General features: G+C 43.5%; 1 protein-coding gene across 1 annotated transcript in view; it reads right to left on the reverse strand.

Moving 5' to 3' along the window:
* CHCHD6 (coiled-coil-helix-coiled-coil-helix domain containing 6) overlaps positions 1 to 22,526 on the reverse strand; it is a 132,342-nt gene that overhangs the window by 67,296 nt on the left and 42,520 nt on the right. Inside the window, exons 5-6 of the mRNA XM_033926714.1 lie at positions 20,970 to 20,990; positions 17,669 to 17,752 (exon numbers count right to left, since the gene is read on the reverse strand). Coding sequence (XP_033782605.1) covers positions 17,669 to 17,752; positions 20,970 to 20,990 — 105 coding nt within the window. The remainder of the gene's footprint in view (positions 1 to 17,668; positions 17,753 to 20,969; positions 20,991 to 22,526) is intronic.

Below are 22,526 nucleotides of genomic sequence, written 5' to 3' on the forward strand. Positions count from 1 at the left end.
CACCACCACCACCATTATTTGGGATATGCACTTAACCAGGCTGAAGTGAGTGGCAGATACGATCAGCACAATTAGTACAATTAGATCAAGGCACTGTTTTAAGATGTATTATGCTCTGTAAAACATCTCTGTACCAATAAGGTTTTTATGCTGCCTGATGTGATTGTTCCAGCTTATATCGTCTTCCTAAATTAACCGTAAAAATCATTCACTGTTTTGGGCAGATTTTGTTCTCTTTATCGAAGATTTATCAACAGCTAATATTGTCTGAAATTGTCATGGAAAAATGCATTTGTGAAGCACTGTTGAGGCCGATACAAGGGGTCTCTGAATAATACAAAAATTCAAACCTACCCAGTCTGGTTTTCAGAGAAAATGTAAGAGCAAGATGTGCACACTCTCATTCTCTGAAGTATATAAATATACCTCACAAATATTCACTGCACATATCCATAAGGGTAGGGTTACCATATGGCTCCAGAAAAAGGAGGACGGATTGAGACATCCAGATTTTACTTCCACTGAAAGCAATGGAAGTAAAACTTAAATGATTCAATCTGCCTTCCTTTTTCTGGAGCCATATGGTAACTCTTCATAAGGGAGAGGGATGCTCAAGGGCCTGGGTTCCCTCAATTTGGGCTCAGGAGACCTCCACACATCTACAGATGGTATGCGCATGCATGGAGATCGCAGAAAAGCGATCCATGCTGGCAGATGGGGGTGTTCTTCCAATCACCCCCCCATCTGCATATTTTACTCTGCAGAATTCGTTGGGCCTGCCCGGATCGGGCACGACTGGTTGTTGAATCTGGCCATAAGTGCTGGGATTGATTCCACAACCTCCCTATATTTGGAAACAGAATTCTGCCACAAAACACGTCTTCCCACAGGGCTAAAACGGTAGGCTTTTACAATGCCCAGTAAGAAGTCTAGTATATTCACCACAGCAAAGTCAAAATCTACAGAGAAAAGAGCAGTGCAGAGATTGGGCTCACGATCCCTACTCAGTGTCTGCTGTGTTGCTGAGCTGCATAGAAGGAAGGAATGTTTTTGTAACAAGAGTTAAAGACTTGGTGACGACATCTGAACTCATTGGTACAACTGCTACTACTATTAATTATTTCTATAGCGCTACCAGACATGCAGCGCTGCACAGAGTCACAAAGAAGACAGTCCCTGCACAAAAGAGCTTAGGATTTAAACAGACAACACAGGAAACTGAGTTGTCTGGGAGAGAGAAGAGAGGAGAGATATTGAGGGGCAGCAGAATGAACATACTTAGGTCAGCAATAGGAGCTTGATTTGGATGCCAGTGAAGTGATTTAAGGAGAGGGGCGACACGAGTGGAGCCAGGTTGGTAGAAGATGAGTCGTGCACAGATTGCAGGGGGCAGAGGTGGCACTGTGGGAGACCAGTTAGAAGTAGACTGCAGTAATCTGCTCCCTGCACCCTAAGACTTGAGCTCATCACACCCAAAACACACTGAAACAAGGCCAATTCCAATACACATGAACAGAACAGGTTACAAGGTTCAGTTCCTGCAAATGATCGTGCCCCAAGCCATATTCACTATCTCAGAATTGGCGATGTTAGTCTAAAGAGATTACTTCCTTTCTTTGGCGGAGAAAACTGTATAATGTGTTTTCATAGTAGTACTTAGTACATCATGGAAGGAACATGACCAGGGCACCAAACTAGGTGCCATGTGTTAATGAAATGTCTCCCGACGGAAGGAATTGGGGACATTTTTCCGGTTGTACAAAGAGAAGTGAGCTGCCCCTCAATGCCCCAGCGACATAGCAAGAACCAATTTTGAAAACATCTGGTATTCAGAGCTCCGTCGTCTTGACAGCAAGCCTGTAGATTTGTGGACAAGCTGTCATACAAATTGTCAGGTTTTCCCAGAGAAGATCAGACCCATGGCACTATTGTCGCACACATCAAAAGGCATCAATGATGAGCCAAGGATACAGACCGCAGATGTGTTACTTCTTCCAGCTGGGGTATGCTAGTTTTATGTTCATAACAATGCACTACTGGAAATGTTCTCCATATGGGTCTAATGAGAGGGCTAAGCCCTTCAAAAAGAATGACATTACAGCTCCTCTTTATTATTAATTTACCTATACTTGGCTTCGTTCAATCTTTGGTAGTCTTGAAAAAAAAGTCATTTTATGTAAAGTAACGGTTACAATTCCTATTTCCAGTCTCACTAATTAGAATTCTGAACTGTCAAGCGGTTGAGATTGATTCGGAGTTACTCCAAACTTGCACAGTAACAAGATCTCTTTTTGACTGGGTTGTATGGATTAGTGTCAGCAGAACACACCAACCCAAGCAAAACACATCAACGCAGCAATACCACAACCGTGGAATAACTTGTTTGTAGGAAGTTTCGCAAGGCATTAAGGACCTACCTGTTTCCTAATGAACAATGTTTGAAGGTGGATATTTGTTGGGGAGGGAGGAGGACGGGATTGAGGGTCTGTTGTGTATCTTTATTACAGCAGACTCTCAGTTAACCGGCACCAATGGGGACTGATAGATGTCGGATAATTGTTGTTTCTGGTTGCTTGAGAGTTACTGCTAAAAATAGGCCCAACTATGCCAGACCATAAACTGTTCCAGGCATGGAGTAGGTAGAGCATGGGTGTATTTCAATTTTCACCAAAAATTGATCTTATTTTCATTTAAAGTATTACAGTATTTCTTTGATTATTTTTTCTGGTTGCAGTTCCAGTTAACCCACTTGGGATGTGCTCTCTTAGGCTTCTGCGACTGAAAATCATTTATTTATATATTACCTATCAATGGAGGTCGTCTAAGCAGTTTACATTCAGCTACTCAAGATGATTGCTGCAGTTGCTCGAGTCTTACCAAATCTGAATAAGTTTCAGCCATCATGCTGCAGCTTTCTTCAGGGCATGCTGTAAGGACTGTAGGGGTTTAAGGTTGGTAGCTTCCTCAGGAAAGAAGGAAGTTGAGAGCAGAAAGTTTGTTGATCACAAAAGAAATTTAGCACAAAAAGGACTGATGCCGAGGATGAATATCTTCTTCCTCTCCCCACCAAACCTTTAGAATATGACCTCAAAAATTTCTCCTTCCTCCAGAGGCAGAACTCTCACAATGAATTTCCTGCCTCATTCCCACTAGAATGTAAAACTGTGACTATTGAACTTTCCCTCCAAAATTCAAATGTATGATGAACGGACTTTCCTGTCAAAATCATACCACTTTCTTGAGGAAGCTATGCACCTCAAACACCAGCCAATCAGGTTTGAGAAAGACAAACTGCAGACCTCACAACGTACCCTGAAGAAGGTCATAGCCTGATGGCTGGAATGTCAGCTTCACTGGATGGCTGGAATGTCATGGCAAGACGCAGCCAACTAATCACCTGGGTAAAATATCAAACCCGCCTGCACTCTTTTCGCATTAAAATCCCAAGGTACAATTACAGTAATCCAAGAACAACAGACTAATCCAATCAAAGCACTAATGGCAGCATTGGCAGAAAAGAACAAACAGTGAAAAATGTGTAAAGCAAAAGAATTTGCTTTATAGGACAAAAATTGTAAAAAGTAAACCACTTCTATTGATATGGCAGCGAGCTTTGCAATTTGCTGGGATCCACTGTACACATTAGGCATCCTAGCACTTACCACAGGACATCTGGTTCATGTTATTTACTCTAGTAAAAATGTAGTAATCTTTTGAAAGCAGGTGCATGGTAGTATTCACTTCTGAATGCTGCAAATGGGAGGATAAGTGTAGAGCTCTCAAAGGTTGATTCTTTGGCCTGGTTAAAGGCCTCATAAACCAGAGTCTGTAAGTGTAGCCACAAAGCAGAGCAATGTTACTGTAGAGAGACACGTGTAAAGTGGCAGCTATAAGGCAAGGCAGGCACTCAAGCAAACAGCTCGACATCGGAATGGGGATTGCTCCAATAGAGCACAAAATTTGTCTGAACAAGTGTGTGGCTCTTCCTTGAGTTTAACCATCGTTGGAAAGGCCACTGGCAGAGCAATGACCTTCAGCCAGACCTATGTCGGAAGCACTGTAGAGAGAGTGGGAGATTCAGCCAGGCTGCAATGAGCCTTGTCAAAATGACATACTGGGACGTCGATTTGCATAGCAATTTCTGCTGGTAAAAAAAAGCATGCTGTCTGAAAACTGGCCATCATATATGTGTGTACATGATTTCATATGCAAACATGTTCTTTTGCTCTCATTGTAGCACAGATGTTAGAACATAAGAATTGCTGGGGATGGGGGTTCAATTCCCAGTGTGGGTGTCTGGGATACTGTTTCTAGACATGGGAGAAACAACTGCTTGCCCTGGAATGTGACTTGGATTGGCCATTGTTGGGAAAAGGATATGGTTTATTAATCTTTATATACCGCTTTTAACAAACAGCAGCAAAGCGGTTCATATACAATAAATCAGAAAAATAGAAAGGAACTTCAAATTTATACAGGTATAAGATCAAGAAAAGGTTAAAAACATGTACATTTTAAAATCAATCAATCATCCTAACACAAGCCTATAATCCGAAGACTGAGATCTAACAGAAATAAGTAATGAAAACATTAAAAGCTACTGTAAATAAACGAGTTTGTTAAATGTGTGAATTTCTTTGGTTTGCGATACACTAGAATAGGGTACAGTGCAGGCAAATCTTTCTCATGCATATTCATTGTGGATATCCTGAAAACCTGACCTGCCAGTAGATCTCGAGGACCGGACTTGGGCAGCCCTGTACTAGAGGGTTGCAGAAGGTGTCCAGAGTCAACCGGTTGTAGCTGCATTATCTAAAGCTAATTGAAAAGATGAGATGTCAGGTACATGATAAGTATGGAGATAAATAAGTGACTAAAGGACTCAGAAAAATATGAAAAAGCAATGGGGCCAGCACCGAGCCCTGGCGCATCCCGCAGGGAAAAGTCCAGGAACCAGTGGAAAAAGTTATGAGCCGTATCACATAAAATCAATTCCTGAGTAAAATTCTCTAGAAACCGTTTTTGTTGAGTCTAATTTTGAAGCCTACTATCAAGACCGATTAAATCTCTCTATCCCGTAACATGACATCCTCTTATCTGGGGTCTGAGTAAATGACAATGCAGGTTACTGAAGTTAAAAGAGAAAAGTAAATTTACCCTATTGAGAATAATGGGGTTTGTGTTATTATTCCCCCCCATATAGGCCACAGGAAATGCCGATTTAGGTTTCTAAAACTCTTAGATAACATAAGAACATAAGAAGTTGCCCCCGCTGAGTCAGACCAGAGGTCCATCTTGCTCAGCGGTCTGCTCCCGCGGCAGCCCATCAGGCCTAGTGCCTGAACAGTGGTCCCTGATTAATTTTGTAACTTACCTCTAATCCAATCCCTATAATCTACTTCTACTCTTATCTGTACCCCTCAATCTCTTTGTCTTCCAAGTACCTATCCAAAGCTTCTTTGAACCCCTGTAGCGTGCTCCTGTTTATCACATCCTCTGGTAGCGCGTTCCATGTATCCACCACCCTCTGTGTGAAAAAGAACTTCCTGGCCATGTTACTAGCCGTGGCTTATCTAAGAGTTTTAGAAACCTAAATGGGGTGGCCTATACCAGTGCATCATGCCCCCCCCCTTAAATACCTCCTCCTAACACGCTGTGCAGGGCAGGAGCGATGTTTGCAATCTCAAGCCTCACCCTGCGCCCTTCTTGATTGGCGGCTGTCGGTTCTCGCAAACAAGCACAGGAACAGACTCCAATTGAAGGAACGCTATTAGCTTGAGGAATGCCTGAGATAAGCACTATGAAAGCACTGGTTTGCTGGATTTCAATTTTGAAAGTTTAATAATAATCACTGAAACTCTTATTTGTGGGTTCACTTTATTATTTGTAAGCCCATGATGGTGCTAGAGAGGCTTGAGATAGAGCCCCTCATATAGAGATTTAGGCCTGGAACTCTGAGTTTCCCCAAGTCCTGATAGCTTCTACTCTTGCACTGAGGGTACAGCTAATCACACAAAAAATTTTATTTTCTATAGGGGCCATTTGATCCCGGTTGGCTTTACAGTCTTGTTACCCAACATCCTAAACTGGAATAGAGGGATTGTCCATATCTTTCTGATTATTTACCCTCTGGGAAATTTGTATTGGTGTCAGTTCTCGCGACGGCAGCCAATCAGGAAGGGCGCAGGGCGAGGCTTGAGATCGCAAACATCGCTCCTGACTTGCACAGCGTGTTTGAAGGAGGCAGGCGCAACCGTCCAGCAGGTATTTAAGGGGGGATGATTTATTGCTCCACTAGGCCGGTTTGCAAAATCTATGTATATGGCAGAAATTCAAGTGATGTTTTTAATTGCAATTGTCAATTTATTGATACACTTGTTGTAAGATGTAAAAATGAATAAAGATTTATAAAAAAAAGAAATGACTTGCCCAAAGACACATGAAGCATCAGCGAGAAAACTAAGATTTGAACCCTGGCTTCACTAAGAAACGAGGGTACTTTGAATGCTTTTGTTCTGCATGATTTAATCATTTATTTTATGCTATTTAGTTTTAATGTATTTCCTGTTATTTGCTGATCATCTTATGGTGCATTAGATTTTGTGTGTTATGTCAGAATCAACTACCACTTGCAAAGTAGAGATGGAGTGAAATCTAGTCTAGGCCTCCAGTCTGTAAACTCAGTAGCTAATACCTTCACCAAGCATCTTCTTGCAAGCCCATTCAGCCTGGTCCTCAAAGAGAGCTCCCCCCAACTCAAAGAAAGCCCGAAGCAGCAAATGGTTCTAGAATTTCTTTTTAACTTGTCTATTAGCAAAGCATTCAAAACAGGATGAAGAAGCTTTCAAGCTGCGTCTATAGAAAGAGGAAATGCCAAGGTCTAGCTATGCTTCACAAATGAAAGCAAAATTATAAGTACATAAAAGCAGCAGCTAATAAGAAAGATTTCGGCCCCTTGAATTTTCCATCTTTCCAACCACTAGAGGCATGAAAATACCTACTAAATTGATAACCCTTTTTTCAAACTAACACTATTAAGCTTCATTATGGCTTTCTAAGTGCTTTTTTTATCAGATTTCCCTGGCCCCCTTCTTTCTCAAGTCATAAGCTGAATGTCTGATGTTATTTTTCTGTTTTGCTCCTTGTACTGTGCTTGAGTTTTATGGTCAGAAATGATGTAGCATTTTGTGCCGGGCAACAAATCTTTGTTCTTTTCGGAAGCAATTTCATAGCTACTCACTACTGTGCACAGGAAAACTATTATATATGAACATTCAAACCCTGAACAAGCATCAATAAAATATATCAAGGTAAAGTTTTCCATAGAAAAAGAATTTCAGGGAACCAGGAGTCATGATATGAAATTGGAGGGAAGAAGGTTCAGCAATGGTAGAAACCAATATTGTGACACAGAACAGATACAGAATTATGGCCGATGGTCTAGTCTGGAATTGTGGCTCTGGACTCTCTTGGGAGAGGTTTGTAATTGCTCGCTCTTCTATTCTTGTTCTTCCTGTATTGTCATTTTGCTGATTGTAATTTCTTGTCTGGGCCCTTTGCCATTCTCAATAAAAATATATTTTTTTAAGAGAAAAGTGAGAAGACAGCTTTGCAGTGCACCCTTCAAGGCTTCTGGAGAGGAAAGATGACAAGGAAACTCCCCCAAAAACCCTGGGAGACAGAGGTAGCAGAATCGAGCAACACCGCAGTCCATTGGGTTGATATGGGCAGGTCAACAGTAGTCACATGATCAAGTAACCTTTCTAGTTTTAGTAGCTGTTTGGATTATAATAATGCTTTGTTAGGGGTGGAGATCTGAGAAGGAAGAGGCAGTATTGGATTGACGGATGGAAATTTGTATAATAGTGCACACAGGATGGTAAAGAACCAAAGAGGTAAAGCACAAAAAGGGAAGCTTCTAAGTCCAGCAGATGGACAGACTGGATGGGTCAGTTGGTCTTTTTCTGCCTTCAGCTACTACATTAAGGGCTCCTTTTATGAAGGCGTGTTAGGGCCTTAGCGCGCCCTAGTCGCTACCGCCTCCTCTTGAGCAGGCGGTAGTTTTGGGCTAGCACGCGCTAATCCGGTGCGTGTGTTAAAAATGCCAGCGCACCTTCGTTAAAGGAGCCCTAAATCTGGACATTTCTTTTTAAATATACACATTATTAGTTCTGAAGTTTGTTTCAAACGGAGAATCATCTCACTGCAACTGCAAAGGACACGCAGAAAAGAACAGGTATCTCCGTGGGCTAGACAGAATCCATATATCTCTGCAGCTTTCAGAAACAAAATCTGGTGATCATCATGACAGAATATCTTTGCATATGAGCATATGGATAGCTGTGACAATTACCGACTAAAGAGTGGATTTTTTTGGCCCTCAGATCCGCAGACAGACTTTTAATGTTCATTTACCTTTTTTGTGAGAGAGAGAGACTGTCTTGACCAAGGTTGCTGCAAACTACAACCTGCAAGGCAACATGCCACACACATACCATAGATGCTTGAATATAAACTGATCCGAATATAAACTGAGGTATCTTTTCTTACCTCCAAAAAGGGAGGAAAAAGGTTGACTCAAATATAAACCGGAGGTTATCATGGTGAGCCAATCTATAAAGACTGTTCACCTGCCCTCATCAGCAAACTCCTAAGTCACTAAGCATAATACAAATATCTGTGATGCATATATCCCTTTTTTTCCCCCACCTTTGATGCCTGGCTATTTTATTCATGTTTATCCCAGTTTCTGCTTTCTTCCATCTTTTCTTAATTTTCTTCCAGGGTCTTCAGTCTGTCTATCTCCTTTTCTCCCCTTCACTTCCTCTCCTACATCCATCTCTGACTAACGTTTTCCTTTCAGTTTTTTTCCATCTATTTTTCTGCATCTCTATCTACTTCTATGTACAGCTTTCCATCTCTCCCATCCTATTATTCTCCAGTTCTTTTGCTAACTCTTCCCTCTCTCCTCCCTTCCAGCATATTCTCTCTCTCTTCCCCCCTTTAATTTCACTCTTCTAACCAGTATCTACTGTCTTCCCCCGCCATCCTGCATATCCTTTCCCCTCTTTCCTCCAACACCTCATGCTTTCGCTTTGTCACTTCCAGCACTATCTACCTGGGGCTCTGGCTGTGGGGAATGGAGTCGCTTACCCGGGGCATGTCCAAATAGCGAGACAAGCAGTTGATTCCTCCCACCGGTAGCCACAGCGATCGTCCATGCTGTTTACTGGCCGCAGGGAGAGTGAGGAGTCAGTAGCGCATCTGGATTGCAATGAGCCGAGTTCCAGTCCTGCTAAACCGGCTGGAAATGAAGAAAACAGACACCGCAGGGGCCTTTCTTCTTGCCAAATCACTACAGGCTCTGCCGAGCTCGATACCACCCTTCAAAATCAGGAAGTAACCAGAGAAGGATGGGATCAAGACCGGCAGAGCCTAGAGTGTCTTGGCAAGAGGGAAGGCCCACACAGCGTTTGGCTTCTTCATTGTCAGCCAGTTTAGCAGGACCAGGACCAGGTCCGAATGCAGGGCTTATCGCAATCCAGATGTGCCGCTGACTCCTCCCTCCTCCCGGCAGCCAGCAAACAGCATGGACAACCACCATTGCCACCACTGGGAGGAATCAGCTGCCTGCCTCGCTTTTCAGACCTGCCCTGGACACACTACTCCGTTCCCCACAGCCAGACCTCTGGTAGCTTTAAATTTAGATTTTTTTTTTTTTTTTTTAAAGTTAGAGAAGTACTCGAGTGTAGACTCAAATATAAACCGAAACCCCCATTTTGGGGCAATTTTTGGGCCCCAAAATCTCGGTTCATATTCACGTATATATGGTCTGTAAGAGGGTGTGGTATGCAGCAACATTAAACACATACATATTCAGAGCTTAGAGCCCTCCTCTCTCTGTTGGCGCAGCTGTCCCCTGAGGTCTGCCACCCTAGGCAGATACCTACTTTAAGCCTTTTCTTTTTTTCTTATGGTAGGAAGCCAAAATGATGCTGCAAGTATATACTTAAATAATATACTGCCAGCCTGTGAAATCTCTGTATTTTCATGATATTTTCCTCTAATGGAGCTCTGTAACAAATGCAAGGTGTGATCATCTGAGCCAATATGTTGTAATTGCATAAAACTGCATACTTGGGTTGTTTTAGGGTTTTTTTATTATTATTATTAAATTTAAAAAGGAGCTGCTAACATTTATTGTCAAAAGTGGAATAAGTGTTCCTGCCAGTAATCACTGGCACGTCTATTATATGTGATATCATGGTAAACAAACAGAAAACAAGAGTGTCATGTTAAGAATTCTATTCCCCAGAAATATCAAAGACAAAGTAATGCCATTGGAATGGTCTTCCCTCTCTTTAGGTGGGCTTGGCTGCCACTCTGCCTTCATTCATAGGGTTGGGAGGTATTCATGCTGTCTGGAGGACTGTTAGTCCAAAGTCGTTTTTGGTCTGTAGAGGGCGATACAGGCAGTAGTGCCTAGTGAAAGTGTGCAGGGAGGACCATGTCGCCGCTTTGAAGATGTCTTCTACTGTGATGGAGTGGAGGTTGGCCAATGTGGTTGACATGGCCCGGAGCTGATGCACTGTGGCCTTGTCCCTTAAGGTAAGGTCCTCTTTTTTGTAGCAGAATGCAATGCAGTCTGATATCCAGACGGCGGGGGTGCATTTTCTAACTGGGGTTCCTGGCTTGTTGGGGTCCCAGGAGACAAAGAGTTGCGAGAACATGCGCCAAGGTTGAGTGTGATACAGGTGCAGTCCAGAGTGTGATGCTGCTTCTCCAGCTGGGTGGCTTGTGGCCCTGGGTAGGACGGGAGCATGATTGCTTGGTCGATACGGAAAGAGAGAAACTACTTTAAGAAGAAACTTGGGATGGGTCCTGAGCAAAGTGTGGTCATGTTTGAACTGCATGTAGGGAGGTTAAGTCACTAGAGCCTGCAGTTCGCTAATGTGCCTAGCTGACGTGATGGTGGTGAGGAAGAGGTTTTCCAGGTGATGAGTTTGGAATCTGCTATCTCCATGGGTGCTCCTTTTTTTTTTTTATAATTCTTTATTCATTTTCGTATGTCACAACAAGTTCATCAAATAAACTCATATGGGTGCTCCTTGAGGTGAAAAAGGATGACACTGAGGTCCCAGGTGGGGAGAGGGGGGCGGTGGAGGTCACAGTGGGGAGATGCAAGTTTGAGTCCCCTCATGAATCTGGTCACCAGGGTGTTTGTCGTGAGGGACCCTCCGTCGATGTGATCGTGGAAGGCAGAGATGGCGCTCAGATGTACTCTGATGGAACTTGCTTGAGACATCCGGTCAAGAGGTGTAGCAAGTACTGAAGAACAGATGGGTCCAGTTGTGTTGCCAAACACCATGCCTGGAACTGCATCCATCTCAGTCTTTACGACTTTCTGGTAGCTGAGTGTCTGGCTGCTAGCAGGATCTCTGTGACCTCTGGCATCAGCCGGAGTGGAGCAAGAGTCATCCTTTCAACATCCAGGCCGACAGGGCCAGCGTTTGTAGGTCAGGGTGCAGCATTGTCTTTGATTCTGAGTGTTCGGAAGGCAAACTGGTGGCTGTACTGTCAGACTGTGAAGGAAGGGGAACCGTGACTGTCTGGGCCAGTGTGGGGAAGATAATCAATGCCCCCGCCTGCATGATTTTCCCTATTGTCTTGTGGATCAGAGGAGTAGGTGGGTATGTGTATAGCAGCTGGTGGCCCCAGTGGATGGAGAAAGCATCAGAGCACAGGCAGAATAGGTATGGACCTTAAAACAGAAACGTGCGTACTTCATGTTGGATTCATTGGCAAACAGGTCTAGTCCTGGGGTGCCCATTTCCTGAAGAGGTCTTGAGCCACGCTTGGGGGTGGAGGAACCATTCATGTGGGTCCAACTTTCGGCTGAAGTTGTGTGCAAGGGTGTTGTGGATGCCCAGAAGATAGGTTGCCTGTAGATTGCAGTTGATGGATAAGGTGAATGCCCAGATTTTGTAAGCCTCCCTGCAGGGGGAAAGGGAGCCCATGATGATGTAAAACATCGCCACTTAGATGTCCATCTGGATGAGGATGGTCTTGTTGGAGATCCACTGGGTGAAGGCTTATAGCACTTTTCCAATGGCCTGGTGTTCCAGGAGGTTGATGTAGCATCTCGCCTTGGACTGGGAACAGCAGCCTTTGGTGTGTAGGTGCAGGAGATGTGCTCCCCAGCTGACCTTGGACGTGTCCGTCATGAGGATGAGCTGATGGAATGGAGGCTGGAGGGGTCTTCTCCTGTAGACTCTGTCACCAGCTGAATGGGTAACAGCATGGCTACCCTGTGTGTCATGGGTTGACGGTGCTGGTTCCATCCTTTCTTGAGGTGCTACTGGAGGGGCCGCATGTGCCAGAGGGACCACAGTGCTCCAAGAAGCGTAGTGTCCTTGCTATGATCCTTTCTGAAGAGGTTATGTGCTTCGCTAGGGTTAAGATCTTCTGGCCTCTCGGGATAGGTAGAAAGACTGTGCTGACGGGTGTTCCAATTTTGGCTCCGATGAACTCCAGGGATTGGGTTGGTTGCAGATGCAATTTTTGCAGATTGATTAGGAAGCCAAATGTTTGGAGCAGACTGATTGTGATGCTGACTGCCCAGGCTTTTTGTGTGCTGAGGTTCCTACTAGTAGCCAGTCATCGAGGTATGGGAAGATGCAACTGCTATACATTTTGTGAAGACTCTTGGAGTCAAGGAGAGTCCAAATGGGAGGCCTCAAAATTGGTAATGCTGGTCTAGGACAGCGAAGCGCAGGAACCTCTTGTGCTTTTTGTATAAGGGGATGTGCGAGTATACATCCTAGAAGTCTAGGGATGCCAGCCAGTCATCCTTCTGTATCATGGGGAGGATGGATTCCAGAGATTGCATTCAGAACATTTCCTTGAGGACACACCTCTTGAGGAGGTGCAGGTCTAGGATGGGTCTGAGACTGTCTGTCTTCTTTGGGATGAGGAAGTACCATGAGTAGAAGCCTTGGTTGCACTCTGCTGGCGGCACTGGTTCTATGCTTTTGCTTGTAGCAGGAACTTGACCTCCTCAAGGTTGAGGTGGGGCTGGGGTACTGGCTTTCTGTGCCACTGTGGTGGTCTGCTCAGCGGAAGCAGCTTGAACCCGATGTGGTAACCTCTTTGGATTATGCTGAAGACCCATTTGTCTGAAGATATTGTTCCCAGACCTTGGCAAAGGAAAGCCTGCCTCCCACAGGTGGCGATTTTCCCTGGGGCAAGTCAAAAGCTATGACCTGCCTTGGTGGAGGTTGTGGAAGGTGGATTTTGTTGCTTTCTGTCTCTTGGGCAATGCCTCTGCCGGTAGGGCACGCTATAGGGGCAATGCTTTTGGCGCTAAGATTGCCATCTTGTGGATCCCTCATGCTGTCTTGCGACCTGGGGGTGTCTGGTTTTTGTGTAGCCAGTGGCTCCTCCATGAAGTCACATAGGATCTGCAGTCTGTGCTTGCAGGTCCTCGGAGACATCTGTAAGCAGAGTGGGCAGACAGCCATGAGGTGTGCTTGGCTCAGGCACCAGACACAGACTTTGTGGGTGTTTGCGGTGCTCATCTTCTTCTTCCATGTTGGGCAACGTTGGAAGCCTGGTTTCAAGGACCTCTTCTTCTGGTCATCCGTTTTCATCTTGTTATCGGTTGTGTTCTAGGAGAGCAGGAACTGTCTGCTGGGCAGCGGATGGTAAAAACTGAGGCCACGAGGCTGTAGCATGGGCATATAAAGGGGGGCTAGCACATGCTCAGAGGAAGGCTACAAATTACCTTCCTCTGAGCTCTGGGAGAGCGAGTCCGTTTGCAGGGCACATCGTTGACATCACAAAGGGTGTCCATGGAGAACATTTGTTGCAGATGGAAAAGAGCCTTGTACCCAGCTTCCCGCTGATGCCCAATGTTTTCAATGTAATATGAAAATTAAGTTAATTCTTTTCAATAACCTATGTACATCTTTCTCCTAACCATTTGGCACCTTCTAATTCACTGACTGCTGAATGTTCTCATTTCTATCTATACTCTGTAATTCGCTGATTGTACAGCTTATCTTCATTGTGAACCGCCTAGAAGTCGCAAGATTATGGCGGTATAGAAAAATAAAGTTATTATTATTAAACTCAAAAGCTCAACTCTGGTCTCTAAAGTTTTGCACGAGATGGGGAGAGGGTTCATTCTAGAGAGCGACTGTATGCTCCAGTGTACATACAACATTTGAGGCAGAGGATTTGCTTGGACACGAGAAAATCCCTATCCCAATAAAGATCACTCATTGCACTGATAGCTCCCTGGTGTCTTTGAGACCAGTTGTCTTAAAAACAGACTTCCTTATCATGAATGCAGTTCAAGGATGCCAATAAATAATTCAGTTTGACTTAATCCATGTTCTGCATTTTTCATTTCATCTTGGGATTTACATGACTAGAACAGCAGGATCCAACAACTGCTTGAAAAATAGCATCTCTTTTGCATCTACCTCCTGCAACCAGAACAAGAGGGATGTGGCAGACGTTCTTTTGGGAGAATCTATTCATTATTGGAGCCGGAACTCAAATGCAGCAACAACTTCAAAAGAAAAATATGAGACTGCTTTCATCATTATCCAAGCCACCAGCCAGAACCCTTATCTTCTTGGCACCAAAAAAGTGTCATTTTGTTTTACTTCCTTTGATATGCCCCTATAGCCAAAATAGGTCTGCCGTGGTTAATAAAGCTAAAAAATAAATATGCTCTGCAGTATATGAACTAATAGCAGCCGTCCCAAACAACTCTCACAATAGCCACTATTAGAGAATATTAATACCAAGAAATGTCACAATCAAATAATCAATGCAACTCACAGGGAACTTAAGATACATAACAGGCGCCAACATGTCCATCTCTAACCAGAATATTTGATATTTTTGCCAAACTTCATCCCCACTAATTCTAAGGCCTGATTGGCCCAGGTGCCTACAAACCTGGGCCATCACACCTTAGGGTTAGTGGGGATGGGCGGACCCGCTTTGCCTAAGGCCTGATTGGTCCAGGCTTCTAGAGCCTGGGCCAATAAGGCCTTAGACTTAGCGGGGATGGGCCGGGAAGGGGCGGGCCCATCTCATTTCAACGAGGCGAGCCTGTCTGCTGGACGGCAGCAAGACCCGTCCAGCCAACCAACATTTAAAGGTTAGTTGGGGGGGAGGTTAGGGGAGGTCATTAGCATAAGGGGTCCAGAGGGGTTAGGGTTAGTGTATCCGGCAGAGGGGGTCCGGCTTTCTGGCAGGAGGGGTTGGGCACCCTCCTGCCGGCGACTGTGAGTTTGGGGGGCGGCGTTCCGGCAGGAGGGATTGGGCATCCTCCTGCCGGCGATTGTGAGCTTGGGGGGGCGGCGTTCCGGCAGGAGGGGTTGGGCACCCTCCTGCCGGCGATTGGGAGTTGGGGGGGGCGGCGTTCCAGCAGGAGGGGTTCGGCACCCTCCTGCTGGCGATTGGGAGTTGGGGGGGTGCGGCATTCCGACAGGAGGGGTTGGGCACCCTTCTGCCGGTGATTGTGAGCTTGGGGGGGCAGCGTTCCGGCAAGAGGGGTTCAGCACCCTCCTGCCGGCGATTGGGAGTTGGGGGGCGGCGTTCCGGCAGGAGGGATTCGGCACCCTCCTGCCGGCAAACGGACAGGTGGCCGCTATACTTATCCCTTGCTGCAATAAGTGTAACGGCCGCATCTAATCTAACCCGATTCTCTAACCGGCTGCTGTAACATGGACACCGGTTACAGAATCGGGGTTAGTGTAGGCCCAATTCTGTATAGGACACCTCTCCCGGACGTCCTGTACAGAATCAGGGCCTTAGTGTCTCCAAAATGGAACCAGTAAGCCAGTAAAAATGATGCTTCATTGTTCAAAGTGTCTTTATTTTAAGTTAAAAAAGCCTTCCTTCAATCTTGAGTCATTTTAGTAATGTCTGGATAAAGCCAAATTCTTTGACCAAAAACCAGTCTGAGAACTTCACGACAGCATTAAGCCGAGTTGATCGAGCACCAGTTTGAATATCGGCTGGTGCCCAGATCAGTTCCAGGTCAGCACACATTCCCAGGCTCTAAATATTGGGGATTAAGTCAAGTGGCTTATTAGTTGCTAAATATTACACCCTGCATGTCTTAATCCCAGGCAAGTATGTTGCGTCCTGGTCTTTTCCCACTTTTAATTGATAATTTCCCTAATTTTTGTAAGCTCATGTTTCCCTTCGACAGATCTGTCAGTTCAGACTTTTTCAACCAACAATCTGCACCACTTTGGTGGCTACTTCGTAGACTGTTTTATTCTGTCTGTATCCTTCTACAGATACGTCTCCAAAACTGGGCAGCCCTTATCTGGCTGCTTTTCTTTTATGGTATTAATTATGTTCCAGTTTCCTAGTTCAAATCACTGGTTGTGTATATTCGAACCAGAATTTGACACCAAGGGTTTTTTTTATAAGAAGCAAAATAAAATCACAAGGCCACCACGTAAGAGAGGTAAAGGGTTTTTTTTTTTGTTGTTTGTTTATTTTTTTTGTGGGGGGGGGGTGTCATTTCACTCAAGTGAACTTAGATGCCAAAGGTGATACAGGATCTACATCAGGGGTGTCAAAGTCCCTCCTTGAGGGCCACAATCTAGTCGGGTTTTCAGGATTTCCCCAATGAATATGCATGAGATCTAGGTGCATGCACTGCTTTCAATGCATATTCATTGGGGGAAATCCTGAAAACCCAACTGGATTGTGGCCCTCAAGGAGGGACTTTGAGACCCCTGATCTACATCATCTTTGGAAGCAAACAAGATATTGCAAACCTGCTTTCAACATCATATGAATTTTTGTGTTCAACATGTTATTACACAATATCAAGGGATATTTAATCTATCTAGCTTCGAGGCTGAAAGGCCTCCCCTCCTCCCAACACTTTCAAATATCTCAGAGTGCAACACTTCAGGAGACGAACAGATCCTACTTTAGTTTTAGAAAATTAGTAAAAACAAAATTATTTAATTGATTTGTAAGTTAAGGATTTACTGTTTTTACTTTTATACTGTATGTACGTACTGATGATTTTATATTGTGTTTTATTTCCCGATTGTCCAGCACTTCTTGTTGTAAACCGCCTCAAACTATTATGGCTTTGGCAGTATATAAGAATAAAATTATAATTATTATTAATTGCTCCACTGTAAGGGGTCTTTCCTGACAATATATTTTAACTAAAAGAAACAAAAGCATAAATCACTTTAAAATTCAGAAATTATAAGCATTTCATTGTGCATATCACTGGTATGTGGTAAATTTTTTACTTCCTAAGAATGATGCTTAATTTTAAAAAGTTTAGTTGAATAATACTTTTTATGCTAACAAATATGAACCTGAAAAGCAATAACATTTTCAGTAGAGCCCTCCAGTGATGTACCTTACATGTTAGTTACTTTCACAATAAAATGTATTAAAAAGAGTCTAATTACAAAGCAGTTCTATTTGGAGCCTGAATTATTAAAGTTAATATCGTAGAACTAATGAACACGATTGTATTTGAGAAGGCAACAGAAGAAGCTGTGTTGGACTACATAACAGATTGCGGGGATGAGATTACAGCATATGGCTCCCGTGGCTGGACTGATTGATACGATCCTGTCAGAGTAGCCTCTACAACGCTTACCTTCTTCTCAATGCGTTCCAACTGCTCCTTGTGGAAGGCATCCAGGCGCTTAAGCTCCGTCTCTTTGCATTCTAGCTCCTTCGCCTACAAAGAAGAATATATTTCTCATGAATACACATGTATACAGTTGTAGGCCTAAAACCAGACGGAGACCTTTCATGGGACCAAAACAACATTTATTCTGATTGGCAAGGCTTCATCCAAATTAGAGGCCAGATCAGCCACATCCTCACCTTGAGACAATTTTTATGTTTGTTCCATACAAGGTTAACAGTCTGCAAGCAATCCGCAGAGCAAACAGATTTGTAAAACCCAAAAGGGAATGAACAATGCAAGCAAACTGCTGAAACACCAGAAATAATCAAATTAAGCCACGAAAATCATTAAGACACTCTAGGTCATGCTATACTTGACCATTATTTTTGTTAGTCAACCTCAAGATAGTGTTTCAAGTGCTACATGTCCTCAGCAGCCTCAAAACCTGAACATCAAAGTACCTATAAAACCTTTCTTTGGATTTGAAGGCCTTTTTACCGCATTCTTTTAGATGAAGTAAATATACATTTAACCAACTTTATTAAATTACAAGCAGAACACTTTTACACCTGAGAAGTCTCTGCAGGACATTGAACGTTCAAAAGGCAGTGTTCCTGGGCCATTGCTCATGAATGTTCACCTACAAAGCAGCGCACTGAACTTCTAACAGTTCTGAATGCCGAGGAAAAGCATACCAGTGAGATATGATTAAGCAGTCTGGAAAGAAAAGTACCCCATGGGCTGAGACCTGTCATTTATAACTGGTACTCATTGTTACGCAGAAAAAATGACATCTGAAGGCATGTTTCCAGCTGTTCCTTTCCTCCTCTCCACAGGAGAAGGTTACACAGGGGTGCAAGTGCTTCTTTTAGGCTAAGGATGTGAAGAAACAGCCTACTAAGACTTTTCTGTATTCCAAATGGCAATACAATCTGGTTCTATTAGTCTTGGTATGGAGGCTCTGAAAAGAAACCTTGGCAATTAACTAGTTATGGAGGAATAAGGATGCCTCCTTAAAACTCTTTTGAAACTGAAAATGTGGCTTTCCAGCATTAGCCCATGCAAAAATAAAAAAAGAAGAACTCTGTCCAACAAAGGTGCATCTGGGTCCACCTGGTTGGAACATATGGACCACTATAAAAAAAAGTTATATACTGCCAATGTTCTATAGATATGGGAGAGAAACTGCAAAATAACAGTAATGAATGTTGGCTTTTATTTCTTTACAAAATGTATAGCCCATAAGTGGGTTCCAAATATACAGGCAGTCCCCGAGTTAAGAATGAGTTACGTTTTTAAAACTGTTCTTAAATCAGATTCTTGCTGCTTACCTCTGAAAAGGGCCAGCACACTGATCTTAACTTGGCCATTCATCGCTCCTGAATCTGCTACAGGAGCCTATGCCAGTGAAATCAAATGAGCCGCCAACGCGTTCTTAAGTACGAGTTGTATTAAGTCGGGTGTCTGTAACTCGGGGATTGCCTGTACGTACATAAATCAATTTTAATCCCCCCACACACACATAATTAAAACAAACAAATGTAGCTAACGATCACAATAAATCTCACATACTGAATATTCCTATCCGGCACCAGCTGCATCTCAACCAGTGCTATGTCTCCCCCCAAAAAAAAAATTTAAAAAAAAGCCTGCATAAATAAGGATGTTTTCAAAAGCTTCTTAAACCTCTGCAAATTATCACTTAACCGTAGGATGATTCATTTAAGAGATGGCTTGACTTTTCAACAGTTTGTGATATCAGCTAATGAGAGACTCGCTCAAGGCTCTGGTTTGGATTGTATCACTGGCACTGCTGCCACCTGTGATGTGTCCTCTGTTATAGTTTGTTCGTCTGGGAGAAACTGGCACTGCTGCCTGAGCCTACTTGACATTGTAAAAGCATAATATTAAAAAAAAATGGGTGAGTGGGTAGAATTAATATAAATGGGCAACAACAATGTTTTGGTTGACAACAGACCTATTCTGAATTTTTTAGGGCTTTTTAGTGCAATCTCCAAACAACTAGAATGAGCTCTGGGGGGTTGACGTTAGATTCCAAAGGGCAGACTAATCAGGCCTGTCTTTCACTAATCCCGCACTGCAAACAGTAACTGTATGTTGGTGCATAAACAGAGATCCTCCATGGAGGCTGATCTCAGGTGGGACACCAAGACTTGACATGCCCTTCTAGGGTCAAGCCTGCTTAAGCCTCTGTGCAAGGGATGCAATCTGCTAGCCAGACAATGTGCATTCAGCTAAGGCAGTCTCACGTTTGTTGGGATTTTCCAAAGGCTTTTTAGTCTGCTCCATGTAAAAGGCGAGTTGTTTTTTGCAAGGCACATTCACTTTTGTGAACATGTGGCCTTGGAAAAATTTAGGAAGGACAACTGCCTAGTTAAAGTGGAACTCCAACACCACCTAAGGCAGGAACTTAAGGTGCATGTGCAGAACCCACCCTAAAGGCATTAAAATCTTATTCACCAAGACCTAAAGCTAAAACTAAACTTCAAACCTGGTTCGTATCTGTCTCTGTCCATTACACCATTTATTCTTATATTTATTCTAACTCTGTCTGTACACCGCTTAGACTTCCAGATAGGCGGTAAATCAAACTAATTGAGTGCCACCAAAAATAAGACCATCTCAATGTTTTTCCTCCAATGAACCTACTGTTCTAAAGCAGATTTTATCATACTTAAGTCCCAAAATATAGCAGGAGACTCAACAGAAGGGAATTGGGTGACTTATATCCCGCCTTTTTGTGGCTTTGGCATTTCAAAGCGGTGGGTACTGGAGTGACTTGCCCAGGGTCACAAATTTGATCTCACAACCTCTGGGTTCAGAGGCAGCAGGTCTACCAGTGTAATGGATGCATATATTTTAGAAACCTTACATTTGTGAGGGCTGCTTGCCCTTGGAGAAATATAAATACAAAAAAAGGGGATAATTTCATAAAAGGGTCCTATTTCTAAAAAAACCATGCCTAACCGTGCACAAACTAATATCTGGTCTGAAGAAGGTGTAAATGAATGCAACTACATGTCAGGTTTCTAAAATATATGCATACATTACAACTCTGCCCCTGGGAACAGCTAAGCAAACCTGCATAACAGCAAGCAGATCCCAGGGTTATTTTAAAACAGCCATTTTCCAGCTGCAAAGCATGCTTTAGAAAGGCACCGCCAAAGAGGGAGGCCTCTTGGTTCTCCAACAGCGCTCACCACACTTGATTTGTGAAAACAAGCCGGATCCAAAGAGTACTCACCCACTCCTGCAAATCCGCAGTCTTGCAGCGACAGAGAAAGAGAGAACAGTAGGAAGAATTCAGTTAAGTGTTCATATGTACCTGGGGTTACAGAAAACTAACAGTACCCCAATCTGTTCCATCACACTTGTTACGTAGCCTTTTTTTAATGGACCATGTGTGAAAGAATTCAGATGGAAAGGTGACAAGCTGAGGTTCTGAAAGCCACAAAACTTAGAGACTTGAAGAAAGCACAGATGTTTATTCAGCATATGCAGACCCCTGAGCCCCAAGCTGGCTTCAGAAGTCCTGAAACCAGGAAGTTTCAGAGATATTTATACATTCTTCTGACTATACAACTGAATTCTAGAAAAAACTTTTCACGTGTTACTTTTCTTAACAATCATTGGTCCTAAGCTCACACTAGCAGGTCACTTATCTAAACCCTGCAGTCTTTCTGTTACATGTCCAGGAGGGCGGAATACAATCATGTATGCTGAGATAGCTATAAGAAGCTAGAATGCCCAAGCTAAAACACCCAGGGCAGGCAGGCTAGAACATGAGATAAGTTAGGTCTGCAGCTAAACATAATTCAGCATTTTATTAAAGAGAAAACTTAGGAAAACCAGTCCCAGACTCTTCAGTTCCAACTGAGCCACATATTAGTTGCAATTACCATCATAGGAAATAAAACTAAATTACTCTGGAATGATGTCAGTACAAGTAAGCAAATCTAATAGCTTTAGACATTTCAAGAATAGGGTTTCCTTAGTCAATGTCACTGGTCTATTAAAGGTGGAGAAGAGGGACCACAAGACTAGCCATACTGGATCAGACCAATAGTCCAGCTAGCCAATCCAGGTTCTAAGTACCCGACTGACATACCATAGGACTCTGCAGCCACGTGGGCAGATTGAAAATTGCTTTCCCTCCCCCAAATAAAGAGCCTCACTCTATCAGGACCTTTACTTATATTCTTTGTTTGGCAAAAAGCTAACAGAATACCATTCGGGGGATGGGGGGATAATAATACGGTGAATATAGCTCACTACTTCATAGTTCGTTACATGATGGGATTAAGCAGGATTTACAAAGGAAGTTTAAATGGGTTGATGGGCAGTGGGGGAGTAGGGTTAAGGATCGAAGGCTATATCAAAAAGGTGGGTTTTCAGTCTGCTTTTAAACAAGGGAAGGGGCTTGGCGGTCAAACTCGGATAATTTATTCCAGGCATAGGGGGCAGCTAGACGAAAGGAACGAAGACTGGAATTGGCAGCGGAGGAGAAGGGTACCGCTAAGAGCAGTTTGTCATTGTTGAGACAATCAAAGAATAGACTAAGGTAAATGATTTGCATGTGGATATGTATAATCTAATTCTGTATATAACACCATTGCTAAGCTCTTTTGTCAGAACTCCTGTTACTCCTTGTCTAAAGTTCATATATCACACAGATCAGGTCGCTAGACTCACTAATGACCTTCCGCAGAGCAGTAAAGACCTTCCTCTTCTGCCAATTGGGCCATTAAAAGCTGCCTCCTTAATATACTTCTCCTAGTACTCTTCGCTATGACCAGTCTGG

Source organism: Geotrypetes seraphini, chromosome 17 (assembly GCF_902459505.1).
Source record: "Geotrypetes seraphini chromosome 17, aGeoSer1.1, whole genome shotgun sequence".
NCBI classification, from domain to species: Eukaryota; Metazoa; Chordata; class Amphibia; order Gymnophiona; family Dermophiidae; genus Geotrypetes; species Geotrypetes seraphini.